Genomic DNA, 14,004 nt, shown 5'->3' on the forward strand with positions numbered 1-14,004 from the left:
GGACGCGTCTCCTGTCTGATACCATACATGGTTGCCTTAGTTTGACAATGTAATCCAGACTGGTGTTTTCTCCATCTCCTTAGCTATCATACTCAAATTCCACGGATTTCAGAACTCGGTCCTCCAGAAAGTGGAGAGCATACACATAACGTTAGCTAGCTAGCAGTACACTTTAACTTGACATTAGGTTTATGCAGTTTTACTTTAAAAAATTTTTTTAAAGCCGTGTTCGACACGATTACCTAAACATACTGACCAGCTCCAATAGACTGACGCGTGCTATATGGCAGACATATCCAAACTCATCTCTCGGCATGTCCAGCCCACTCATCTCAAGCTAGCAAGAATGTTGCTCACTTTTTCTGTGGGTAAACCAACTAGGCTCGTAATTTAACAATTTTATTCTTGTTCATGTTCGAGAAGGCATTTCTGCCAAGTCATGACTTGCGACATACGCTTAGTTTCCTGAGTCTGGTCACATATACGCAACTCATAAACAGGCCAAAATGGCTCCTACGACAACTTCGATACGGCTTCCACCGCCATTAGACTCAAGATCCACATCTGCTTCCACCATAACTCAGCCTGTCCACTGACCGTCTGTAATCAGCCTCCTCGTTTGTCTTTCAAGCCACCCCATGGGTTTGTATCTTTGTGAAAACTAATAAGGAGATGGGAGAGGAGGAACTTGCAGCCTGTCGTGCATCTCAAATATAAGTTATTTTTTTAGCATTTGGCAACGCAGACGCTCTTTGACACATGCAACGTGGCCAGTGTAGTCAGGGTGTTATTCTATTACTGTCAATGATTGTGACACCACTATGTAGCTATAACTAACCGGGCTAAAAAAGTTACACTTCTTCTAATGTAATGCTTCCATGGGCGCCAAACTACTCACCTGTTTCACTGAGAAATCGCAGGGGTCTACAACCCTTTTTTTCCTACGAATAAATACTACAATATTCTCTACTTTAAAGAGTTGGCAAAACAGTCTGACAAATCTCAAATTTATGTGGCAGTAGTGAGGCTGCAGTGGTTACAAAGAAAATCCACGTCATTGATTGAACTCGAGCTGTCCAAGTGGTGTTGGGACAGTGATGCGACATTTCAGAGCATATTGCCACCTACAGCTTGGAGAAGCAACTGGTAAGGCTCTCTCCCTTTCTCCCTCTCACTGCACACATGCACACATGCACACATGCACACACTGGAAGGTCTTTCAGTTCTTTTTTTATTTGGTGTACAGCGTAGTCTACAATACAATTATTTAGTTTCATTTAACATGATATATGAAATGAAAAGCACACAGTTGGATAACATAAGTACTCTCCATAGTGTTTGAATATGCAAAATATTTTTTTTTAAGTATATATTTTATGCACATGAGCTAAAAAAAATGCACATGCCTTTCAAAACACCCATCGACAGTGGCACTGCATGTGAGAAAATGGGACGTAAACATAAAGTATATACAAGCATGCTCTGATGTCTAGATTTGGATATGCAATTGGTAATTTAATTATAGGTCTAATTTAACCACTCCTTACACATAAGGCTAATGAAGAGCATGACAGAGATGAGGTAGATGGTGAAGAAGGCGGCGTTGAGGCGCCGTGCCACTCTGGTCCAATAGCCAGGTTTCCCCTCCCTCCTGCCACTGGCGAACAACGCTAATGTCCGCTCAACTGCCCGTAGGTCCCCCAGAATCAACAGCAGCAGGCGAGACTCTCCTTGCTCGCTACAGATGACCTGGAGATGATCAACATGAGATTATTATTAGTACTGTGAGATAATTAACATGAGAGAAAAAGGAACTCTACACGTGTAAAAAAATATATAATAATTGTTGCCGAAGTATACTGAACAAAAATATAAATGCAACATGTAAAGTGTTGTCCTCGTTTCATAATCTGAAATAAAAGAGCCCAGAAATGTTCCATTATGCACAAAGATTGTATTTCTCTAAAATGTTGTGCACAAATTAATTTACATCCCTGTTAGTGAACATTTCTCCTTTGCCAAGATAATCCATCCACCTGACAGGTGTGGCATATCAAGAAGCTGATTAAACAGCATGATTATTACACCACTGCACCTTGTGCTGGGGACAATAAAAGGCCACTCTAAAATGTCAAATTTTGTCACACAACACAATGCCACAGATGTCTAAAGTTTTGAGGGCACGTGCAAGAATGTCCACAAGACCTGTTGCCAGAGAATTTAATCTTAATTTCTCTACCATAAGCCGCCTCCAATATGGCAGTACGTCCAACCGGCCTCATAACCGCAGACCAGCCGAGGACCTCAACCTGCAGGATCGTCTGAGACCAGCCACCAGGACAGCTGATGAAACTGTGGGTTCGCACAACCGAAGAATTTCTGCACAAACTGTCAGAAACCGTCTCAGGGAAGCTCGTCGTACTCACCAGGGTCTTGACCTGATTGCAGTTCAGCATCGTAACTGACATCAGTGGGCACATGCTCACCTTCAATGGCAACTGGCAAGCTGGAGAAGTGTGCTCTTCACGGATTAATCCCGGTTTCAACTGTACCAGGCAGATAGCAGAGTGTATGTTGTGTGGGCGAGTGGTTTGCTGATGTCAACGATGTAAACAGAGTGGGCCATGGTGCCAGTCGGGTTATGGTATGGGCAACGAACACAAATGCATTTTATCGATGGCAATTTGAATGCACAGAGATACCGTGACGAGATCCTGAGGCCCATAGTCATGCCATTCATTGACCGCCATCACCTCATGTTTCAGCATGATAATACACTGCCCCATGTCACAATAATCTATCTATACACAATTCCTGGAAGCTGAAAATGTCCGTTCTTCCATGGCCTGCATACTCACCAGATATGTCACCCATTGAACATGTTTGGGATGCTCTGGATCGACGTGTACTACAACTTGTTCCATGTCCCGCCAATATCCAGCAACTTGGCACAACATTCCACTGGCCACAATCAACAGCCTGATCAACTATATGCGAAGGAGATGTGACGCACTGCATGAAGAAAATGGTGGTCACACCAGATACTGACTGATTTTTTTGATCCACGCCCCTACTTTTCTTTTTTTTTAAGGTATCTGAGACCAACAGATTCATGTCTATTCTCAGTCATGTGAAATCCATAGATTAGGGCCTAATGAATTTATGTCAATGAACTGTAATTCAGAAAAAATCTTTGAAATTGTTGCATATTGCATTTGCATTTTTGTTCAGTGTAGTTGGGAATCTGTAAGTGCTTGGCTACAGCAAAAGATTTTGCACCCTGTTGATACTCAGGACCAATATTAAAGAACGTTGCTTTCAATGTTTGCATCCCAAATGGCACCCTCTTCCCTATAGGCCCTGGTCAAAAGCAATGCACCATATCCCTATAGGCTGCCATTTGAGAAGCAACCAAAATAAAGTAGGCAATCTAACCTCTTCTGCAACAGGCAATGGTTCACATGGAGCTTTTCTTCCAGACACATCACAGATACAGGCACAGCAACCACGCCTCCTCTCCTCCTCTGAAACCGATCAGCAGCTCTGTCACTGACATTATCAGCTGTGTCCCAAATGGCACCCTATTCGTGGTGCACTACTAGGCTTTTGTCAAAAGTAGTGCAATATATGGGGATATATAGGGTGTCATTTGGTGACACAGTCATGATGATTTTACTCATAATTTTACTCATCACCTGTTCTATTTCCCCCTCTATAGGAAACTACCCTGGACACAAACGACAGTACAAAGTGTGGCACTTGTCAGTGGCGTACCTGAGTCACAGGTGTGACAGGGGGTGTGGTCTGGTTTGTTGTCACAGTCATATGCGGGGGCGCGGTCTATACCTGTCTCTTGGTGTACGGAATCTCTCTCCATCAGGTGAGTCACTAAGATGGTCTCCAACAGGCTTAGCAACATGAAGGCAAAGATCACTATACAGTAGGTCGCTGTGAGGGAGAACACACAAACAAACAGACAATGGATGATCACCACCACAAGCCACATTCTGGGAGGTAACACATCCGTTGGACACCAATACTCTTTGTATGTGTGTGTGTGTGTGTGTGACTGTGCATACTGTATATACATACAGTGGGGAGAACAAGTATTTGATACACTGCCGATTTTGCAGGTTTTCCTACTTACAAAGCATATAGAGGTCTGTAATTTCTTATCATAGGTACACTTCAACCGTGAGAGACGGAATCTAAAACAAAAATCACATTGTATTATTTTTAAGTAATTAATTTGCATTTTATTGCATGACATAAGTATTTGATCACCTACCAACCAGTAAGAATTCCAGCTCTCACAGACCTGTTCTCCACTCATTAGCTGTATTAACTGCACCTGTTTTGAACTCATTACCTGTATAAAAGACACCTGTCCACACACTCAATCAAACAGACTCCAACGGCCAAGACCAGAGAGCTGTGTAAGGACATCATGGATAGAATTGTAGACCTGCACACGGCTGGGATGGGCTACAGGACAATAGGCAAGCAGCTTGGTGAGAAGGCAACATCTGTTGGCGCAATTATTAGAAAATGGAAGATGTTCAATCACCCTCGGTCTGGGGCTCCATGCAAGATCTCACCGCGTGGGGCATCAATGATCATGAGGAAGGTGAGGGATCAGCCAAGAACTACACGGCAGGACCTGGTCAATGACCTGAAGAGAGCTGGGACCACCATTAGTAACACACTACGCCGTCATGGATTAAACCTGCCAAATCGGCAGTGTATCAAATACTTGTTCTCCCCACTGTATATATAGATGTTTGTGCCTGTGTGACCTATGAGAGGGGTCCTGTTTGACATGGAGGGCAGTATGTCATTGAGGATGAGCAGCAAAACAGAGATGGCCAGCAGCACGGTGACCTTAAAGCCTAGTTTCTCCCCCCGCTGGTCTGAGATCAGGAAGGAGGCCAGGTCCAGACACAGAAAGAACAGGATGGGAAGCAGGAAATTGATGACGTGGAGGAGGGGCCTCCTCGCCATGGTGATCTAAGAAAAAGAGATGAGCCAGGAAGAAGGATAGGACAGTGATGTCAAATGTGGCATAGTAATGTCGGGCCTGGTCATAGATCCAGCTATATATGGAGTGTGTGTGTGAGACGTACAGTGTATGAGATCTGGTCCCATTCGCGATCTAAGATTAGTTTTCCCCTGGAGACAGTCATGTCCAGGAACTCCCACTCTCCCTGCGTTTGCATGACTTCACGAGAAGCCTGGGTGACCCGGGACGAGTTAGAGAAAGGAATGAGCTGTATATCTGTCACTGAGCGAAGGAGAGGAGTGAGAGGAAGATGGGAATAGACAAAGGGAAGAGAAGAGCCACTCAAATGTGTGTTGTGCATGCACACAGGGGTGTGTGTGTATACATATGATGGTTTGATGAGAGCAGATGCACTAGTTGCACTCCAATTGCACTAAACCTCAGTTTGTTTAGGATATACACCCCGCCTTCTGCCTATCCCCTAAAGCATCCCTACACCTTACACACACGCATCACACTCACTAGGGTGAGTTGTTGTTTATACAGTGCTGCTACTCGCTGTTTATTATCTATGCATAGTCACTTTACCCCTACCTACATGTACAAATTACCTCGACTAACCTCAAGCCCCGCACATTGACTTGTTACCAGTACCCCCTGTGTACAGCCTTGTTATTTTTTACTTAAGTTTATTAAGTAAATATTTTCATCACTCTTTCTTGAACTGCATTGTTGGTTAAGAGCTTGTAAGTAAGCACTTCACTTGAAGGTCTACACTTGTGACAAATAAAATGTGATTTGATTTTATGTAGACCTATTATCTCATGGTAACTTTCTTTCTTTGACAGGTAGGCCTGCCCTTGCTATAGCATAGCCTATGCTACAGTAATATAAAGACAATGTGTGTCTAATTTACCCATCCCAATCTGGCTTTCGGGGGGTTACCTTATTTTTCCAAATATATAAGTTTTAAAACAGCCTGTCACTGGAATAGCATTGCTTAAATCAGTCCATGCGCGAGCACACACACTCTCTCTCAACTCCATTCAAATTGCATCCAAAATAGATAATCCTGTTCTAGATTCTATTGCGCAATACGCACGCACCTGTACTCCACTAGCCTCTTTTCTTAAAAAATGCTCATTAGCTCTTGAAGTCCCATGCAGGAAAAGCGAGACTAGATTAGTTTACTGGACATTATTGTTTTAACATTTCTTATACCAATATTCAAAGATGGATGCAAGCTCTTGTTTACTGAAAGTTAAATACAGGTAGTTTGATAGAAGAGCAAGGGCTCATAAAATGTTTTTAATGTATGGCTCAGGTAGCATCAGGCTTGAATGCCTGATCAAAGCTCGAATCAAATCCGCACAGGCCTATTTATATGCTTTTGAATGTCACTTCCGGTTTTGGCGGGAAATACTTAGTTAATACTTACCAGTATTTTTACCAGGAAAAAATTCAAACCTAACACTCACCGATGTGTATGGCGGAGCTGAATGTGATGTTACATCTCTGTGTGTCAAAGGGGAACTTGTGGACGTCCATCTTACAGGTGCTGACCACCTTCATTTCGTCCTCTATTAAGACGATCCCATCATGGGACACATACAGGTATGGGCTGTGAGGGCCATCATCCTTCTCTATCCTGAAACAACAAACACACACACGTACAGTACCAGTCAAAAGTATGGACACACCTACTCATTAAAACGTTTTTCTACATTGTAGAATAATAGTGAAGGCATCCCAACTATGAAATAACACACATGGAATCATGTAGTAACCACAATTGTTAACCTGTTTTGGAGACTTTTTTGTTCGGAATTTCAGATGACTGACGTGCCCAAAGTAAACTGCCTGTTACTCAGGCCCAGAAGCTAGGATATGCATATACTGGGTAGCATTGGAAAGACAACACTTGGAAGTTTCTAAAACTGTTAAAATAATGAACTTATATGGCAGGTGAAAATCCATCTGAGAATTATTATTTTTTAGGTCACAGGCCATTTCAGTGCTAGCCTACAGGAAATACAAATAGATAGGACCCAGATTGCAGTTCCTATGGCTTCCACTAGATGTCAAGTCTTTAGAAAGGGTTTCAGGCTTGCTTTTTGAAAAATTAGCAAATAGTTGGAAGAACTACAAGTTGTCTCATTAGAAAAGTAGCCTTGTTAGGTGCGCACTCTATCTTCCCTATTGGATATACTATTCTCTGTCTGAAATATGACAGTAGCAAGCCTATCATCTCAGCCAGGAGGCTATATTATTGAACATACAAACTACTGTAATAAAGATGCCAATGTAGGCTAAAACATTTTGCGAGAAAACACTGTTCTAAGAGCGCACCTGATGTGAGCGGTTCATGTGACAGATGAAAATCTCAGTTAATCTCAAACTTAGAAAGAGGGTAAATCTAAAGATGCAAACAAACAGAATGAGTTGATTACAGGATTGTGCTTTTAGCTTGTGGACAATGAAGGAAAAACCAATAGAACAGAGAGAAAAGCTGGTTTCAATGGCAAAGGACGTCAAAGTATTTACTAAATACTTTCCTCTATGTTTCTGGTAGGATTTTGGCGTGGCTACTTTGAAGCGAGGTAAAACATGCATCACAATTTAATGCAAAACGTCCAGTTTTCCCAAAGTTAAGTGTTTTAAACAAGCAAACTGCCAGAGAATATATTTCACTCATCAAAGAACCAAAACCATCAATTAATTCATTTGAAACTTTTGTCATAGATGCAAAACAGGCTCAAAGCCCGTACTGTGACCTAAGTAACCTCAATACACTTGGCACATACAAACATATGATATGGGATTATCCAGAGGTTTATGAGTTTTGGAGGAAAGTGTTGTATATTCTCTCTGACATGAGTGATAAAACTGTACCCCTTGAACCAATTACATTGTTGCTTAACGATGATACAGGTATGCAGCTGAATAGGAAATAGCGTAGATTTTGTCTGGGTTTACTGCTGCCAAAGAACTTGTTGTTCAGCGCTGGTTGCCACCACATGGGGCGACAGGGTAGCCTAGTGGTTAGAGCGTTGGACCGAAAGGTTGCAAGTTCAAATCCCCGAGCTGACAAGGTACAAATCTGTCGTTCTGCCCCTGAACAGGCAGTTAACCCACTGTTCCTATGCATTCATTGAAAATAAGAATTTGTTTTTAACTGACTTGCCTAGTTAAAAAAAGGTTAAAAAAAATAAAAACATGAATTTCATATAAGGAAATGGCTAGCATACTTTCAGGATGTAATTATGTTGGATTTATGCACTGTCCATATGAATAAAGCCATTCCTAGCACTCTGGAAACATGGAAAGTAGCAGCCTCAGAAATCTCTAAACTGTTGAATGTGATGTAAAATGCTTACTTGATGGTGTTGTATTGGCAAATTATTTTGCCTTGTGTGTTGTTTACTTTGAATTCAAAAAACTTTTTTTGTGGGCGTGGACAGGGTGGGGCCGTCATGGGTACAGTTGAAGTTTACATATACCTAAGCCAAATACGTTTAATCCTAGTAAAAATTCCCTGTTTTAGGGCAGTTGGGATCACCACTTTATTTTAAGAATGTGAAATGTCAGAATAATAGTAGAGTGATTTCTTTCTTCGTTCACATTCCCAGTGGATCAGAAGTTTACATGCACTCAATTAGTATTTGGCAGCATTGCCTTTCAATTGTTTAACTTGGATAAAACGTTTCGGGTAGCCTTCCACAAGCTTCCCACAATAAGTTGGGTGAATTTTGGCCCATTCCTCCTGACAGAGCTGGTGTAACCGAGTTAGGTTCGTAGTCCTCCTTGCTCGCACACGCTTTTTCAGTTCTGCCCACAAATTTTCTATAGGATTGAGGTCAGTGCTTTGTGGTGGCCACTCCAGTACCTTGACTTTGTTGTCCTTAAGCCATTTTGCCACAGCTTTGGAAGTATGCTTGGGGTCATTGTCCATTTGAAAGACCCATTTGCGACCAAGCATTAACTTCCTGACAGATTGTCTTGAGATGTTGCTTCAATATATCTACATAATTTTCCTACCTCATGATGCCATCTATTTTGTGAAGTGCACCCTCCTGCAGCAAAGCACCCCCACAACATGATGCTGCCACCCCTGTGACTCACGGTTGGGATGGTGTTCTTCGGCTTGCAAGCTTCCCCCTTTTTCCTCCAAACATAACGATTGTAATTATGGTCAAACAGTTATATTTTGGTTTCATCAGACCAGAGGACATTCAAAAGTACGATCTTTGTCCCCATGTGCAGTTGCAGTTGATTTTCCCATGATTACAAAGTAGGCCTTGAAATACATCCACACCTCAAATTGACTCAAATGATGACATCATTTTCTGGAATTTTCCAAGCTGTTTAAAGGCACAGTCAACTTAGTGTATGTAAACTTCTGACACACTGGAATTGGGATACAGTGAATTATAAGTGAAATAATCTGTCTGTAGACAATTGTTGGAAAAATTACTTGTCATGCACAAAGTAGATGTCCTAACCAACTTGCCAAAACTTCAGTTTGTTAACAAGAAATGTGTGGGTGGTTGAAAAACGAGTTTTAATGACTCCAACCTAAGTGTCTGTAAACCTCCGACTTCAACTGTGTTTGGAATGGCTGGGAGGGTGTGTAATAGAAAAAAAGGGGGCAAAAGTGCAATTACATTTTTATGATTGTAGTGCCCTTATGACCCAATAAAAATAATAAAAATGTAAACTGCCTCCAGCTGAAATGGGTGGTGGGTAATGCGCTGATAGCCTACTGTATTGACCACTTTAATGGCGAATGGAGAGTATGCGCGTGAGTGCTTTTGTTACTCACATCTCATAGATTAAGAGGTCTGGTATCCACAACATCTCCTTGGGAACGGAGACCCTGGATATTCCACAGAACTGACTAGGATCCCACCAGATCCACTCATTATTCCAGGTCTGGAGGGAGGAGAGGACATGAGAAGCAGGTGCATGTGGATCAGTGGAAAACAACAGTGGTGGGAAAAAAAGAACTCACCAGTTGTATCCAGATGAAGGGAACAAAGGTCTGGGACTTCTCAATCTAGAAACACACACACACACCATGTGAATATCACCAGATAACACGCACATACGTACCTCCCCCTCCACACACACAAACACACACACTGACCACGGCGAGGATAGCGTATAGGTAGACATCCAGGTGCACCATGGTTGGGTGAGTGTGGTCGAGCACGGGCCGTGTGGAGGTGAACACATCGTTTCCTCGGGTCAGGTTCAGGTGGTCCAGAACATCCTGATAACTACACACCCTCTCAGGTGACACCGTACCTAGAGGGACAGACACATACTTCATACACAGTCTCAGGTGAGACTGTACCTATAGGAGCAGAGACACACTTACATGTTCAGGTATTAAGATTGAACATAAGTACAACCGCCCGAGAACATGTCCATGATCAAGGTTTGATTGAACGTAAACAATGAATTGATGATGATAATTTCCTTTACTTTCTTTACTCTTTTACTAATAGCCACCTCTCTGTCAGATTTGTTGGTTAATACATTATTCCATAGTTTTGATATCTTCACTATTATTCTACAATGTAGAAAATAGTAAAAATAAAGAAAAGCCTTTGAATGAGTAGGTGTGTCCAAACTCTTGACTGGTACTGTATGTGACTTGCTCTACCATAATCAGTCACATTGACCCAAAAATACATGTTCATACAGTGCTGGAAATAGAAAAGTTAGCTTTCTAATGAGACCAACATGATCTCTCTACTCCAAATGAGTTACGTTCCATTACATGCTAAGTGTCACCGACCATGTTTTTTTGAAAAACGCAGTCAAGGTTTGCAGTTACTTTTAAGACATTTTGCTTAATACAATGCATGAAATCCATTGACAGGAGTGCCCAGATTGTTCTTCTTTCTCTCACGCTCACCCAGTGTCTGTTTGCATCGTTGTCGTGCACATGTACACGCTCACACATTTATACACATACAAACAGAATGGATTGGCTAAATTCACTTGTTTTATCATGTGTACGTCGTCCACACATGTATGACAGAGAAACAGTCTCACACTGCACATGTTCATGCCATGATGTGTACGCGTGCACATTATGGTCGTGGCCCTTAGTTTTCAAATTACATTTGGATAAATGTCAAAGTGTACAGGCTACGCTCCCCCCAAAAAATTCTCCATCTAACACATCCCTGGGTACAGCATACAGTATGTAGATGTGCCCAAGCAACCCTCTCACACACCCAGGACCTGCATTTTTGTGACAGTCGCACAGAGTAAACGATATCTGAAAAGAGCTAAAACCGAGGAGGGGGTGAGAGCAAGATGTGGTCTCTCTAAGCAGCAACTAAAATGAGAAATGTTAAAGAAAATATGACTGATAGTCTCTTTGGATCCGATTCATGTGGGCTTTGGTTAGAGCAGCGGTCCCCAAACTTTTCTGCACCACTGACCGGTCTCATATAAACAATGTTTTCCCGGACTGGCCAACAGGGAGGGGGGGGGGGGGGGGGGTCACGACACGATCTGAATATTTTAGGCCTATAAGTTTAGTATAGCCTCTTTTTCATAACATTTTAAAGTAGGTCTAACATGATGATATTATAAAAACAAAGTGCATATTTTTCTCTGACCATATAAAAACATTGCAACTCACCATGTCGCTGAATCAGTGGGAGCCCTGAGCTTGTTTCCCGGTGTTGTGCCAAAAAGCTCCCCCCTGCCAGAATCCCCCCTCCCCCCGGGTGAATGTGTACACACTCAATTACTCATTGCTGCGACTTGCTTGCTAGTTGAGATTTCTGATCACGTTAGGCTGCGTTTCATTTTATTTCTTATGTCGGTTTGATCGCGGGGAACGCACTAGTAATGTCTGCAGTTTGGCTATTTGTTTCAAATATATTAGTCTATAAATAAATATTTTGGCCAAAATGTGTCATCTCTCCCATGTCTTATTTGACTAGTATATGTTTTGAAATGTTTATTGAATGCCTACATTTTACTCCCTCTGTTTAATATAACACACATACTTAATTATTAATTTCGGTTGCCTATCCTATGGAAAGTATTTGACTCTAGCCACAAAATTAAGGAAATTAGAAGGGGGGCGGGGGATCTCGGTACGGCCATTTTCTTGCCTCCCGAAATTCTCCTATCTTGGGACTGAAAGACCTGGCACACTTCAGAATCATTTTGGTGACCTATCATGCCCTCTGATGCGTGCCACAGGATTAGATTCCCTCTACTGTTCTCTCTACCCATCCCTCAATCCCCCATCCCATCGTGCTTTTACTACATTTTTTTAACACTTTTTCTGTTTTAGTTTTTAAGAATGTAGGTACAGTAGTAATAATAAAATAAAAAAATGTACTCTGGGTGAAAAGGAAAGTTCAAATATATAAGTCAACGTGAGGGCATATCCATAATCACAGTAAACTGTTATAGAAAAAAAAGTGTACTAATATAATAAACAAACAGACTGAATGTGCCTTCATGAAGAATCCCCTCCTCAATAGGGCACCTCCACCATCCCTATCAACCTCCCTCAACCACAAAACGTAATCATTTAAATATATATTTGAATATTCCAAGATGATATATACACACGTACATATTCCCCGGACACTCAATTTATCGCTTTCCCTACATCCGATATGCAGGTGACATTTCCACCTGGATGACAGCACATAATCAGCAAGATGGAGATGCTCTTCATCCAAGGGAATGCCTGCCCATTCTCAGATGTTAGATCATCTGAGACCACATGTCATTTACATTCCAGCCCTAACCTAAATGTTCTGTTTCTTCCTCCACACCATCCAGCGATGCCCCCAAGATGCTAAGTCAGAGCCTTGTCAGCGTCAGATTTGATTACTTCAACTCACACCCTGTTGGAATCCTTGCATTCTCAGATTCCCCTCTGTTATTAATCTCTGTCTTGTAAGCACTAAAGTGTTTAAAAATGCTGTACTTTTATTAACATATACAGTGAGGGAAAAAAGTATTAGTTCCCCTACTGATTTTGTACGTTTGCCCACTGACAAAGAAATGATCAGTCTATAATTTTAATGGTAGGTTTATCTGAACAGTGAGAGAAAAAAAATCCAGAAAAACACGTCAAAAATGTTATAAATTGATTTGCATTTTAATGAGGGAAATAAGTATTTGATCCCTCTGCAAAACATTACTTAATACTTGGTGGCAATCAGAGGTCAGACATTTCTTGTAGTTGGCCAACTGGTTTGCACACATCTCAGGAGGGAATTTGTCCCACTCCTCTTTGCAGATCTTCTTCAAGTCATTAAGGTTTCGAGGCTGACGTTTGGTAACTCGAGCCTTCAGCTCCCTCTACAGATTTTCTATGGGATAAGGTCTGGAGACTGGCTAGGCCACTCCAGGACCTTAATGTGCTTCTTCTTGAGCTACTCCTTTGTTACCTTGGCCGTGTGTTTTTGGTCATTGTCCTGCTGGAATACCCACCCACGACCCATTTTCAATGCCCTGGCTGAGGGAAGGAGGTTCTCACCCAAGATTTGATGGTACATGGCCCCATCCATCGTCCCTTTGACGCGGTGAAGTTGTCCTGTCCCCTTAGCAGAAAAACACCCCCAAAGCATAATATTTTCACCTCCATGTTTGACGGTGGGGATGGTGTTCTTGGGGTCATAGGCAGCATTCCTCCTCCTCCAAACATGGCGAGTTGATGCATAAGAGCTCCATTTTGGTCTCATCTTCCCACAACATTTTCACCCAGTTGTCCTCTGAATCATTCAGATGGGCATGTATATGTGCTTTCTTGAGCAGGGGGACCTTGTGGGCGTTGCAGGATTTCAATCCTTCACGGCGTAGTGTGTTACCAATTGTTTTCTTGGTGACTATGGTCCCAGCTGCCTTGAGATCATTGACAAGATCCTCCCGTGTAGTTCTGGGCTGATTCCTCACCGTTCTCATGATCATTGCAACTCCACGAGGTGAGATCTTGCATGGAGCCCCAGGCCAAG

At 42.2% G+C, this 14,004-nt stretch overlaps 1 protein-coding gene across 1 annotated transcript; it reads right to left on the minus strand.

The window, feature by feature from the left end:
* Nucleotides 1-1,212: 1,212 nt before the first annotated feature.
* Nucleotides 1,213-11,739, minus strand: LOC109896782 (5-hydroxytryptamine receptor 3A). The gene is made up of 10 exons (XM_020491173.2): nt 11,661-11,739; nt 10,146-10,306; nt 10,011-10,055; nt 9,822-9,931; nt 6,478-6,647; nt 5,124-5,281; nt 4,797-5,007; nt 3,775-3,948; nt 3,436-3,524; nt 1,213-1,749 (listed from the first exon to the last, which is right to left on the minus strand). Exons 2-10 carry the CDS (start codon nt 10,185-10,187, stop codon nt 1,528-1,530), a joined length of 1,221 nt encoding a protein of 406 aa, XP_020346762.1. The 5' UTR covers nt 10,188-10,306; nt 11,661-11,739; the 3' UTR covers nt 1,213-1,527.
* Between the last annotated feature and the right edge of the window lie 2,265 nt (nt 11,740-14,004).

Source organism: Oncorhynchus kisutch, linkage group LG1 (genome assembly GCF_002021735.2).
Source record: "Oncorhynchus kisutch isolate 150728-3 linkage group LG1, Okis_V2, whole genome shotgun sequence".
NCBI lineage: Eukaryota > Metazoa > Chordata > Actinopteri > Salmoniformes > Salmonidae > Oncorhynchus > Oncorhynchus kisutch.

Excerpts from the sequence above, each read along its gene's own strand:
- LOC109896782 (XM_020491173.2), bottom strand. The coding sequence starts at position 10,187 with ATGGTGCACCTGGATGTCTACCTATACGCTATCCTCGCCGTG. Across the intron at positions 6,648-9,821 it reads GACCTCTTAATCTATGAGAT|GATAGAGAAGGATGATGGCC; the intron begins GTGAGTAACAAA and ends TTGTTGTTTCAG. Across the intron at positions 5,282-6,477 it reads CAGCTCCGCCATACACATCG|TGACAGATATACAGCTCATT; the intron begins GTGAGTGTTAGG and ends TCCTTCGCTCAG.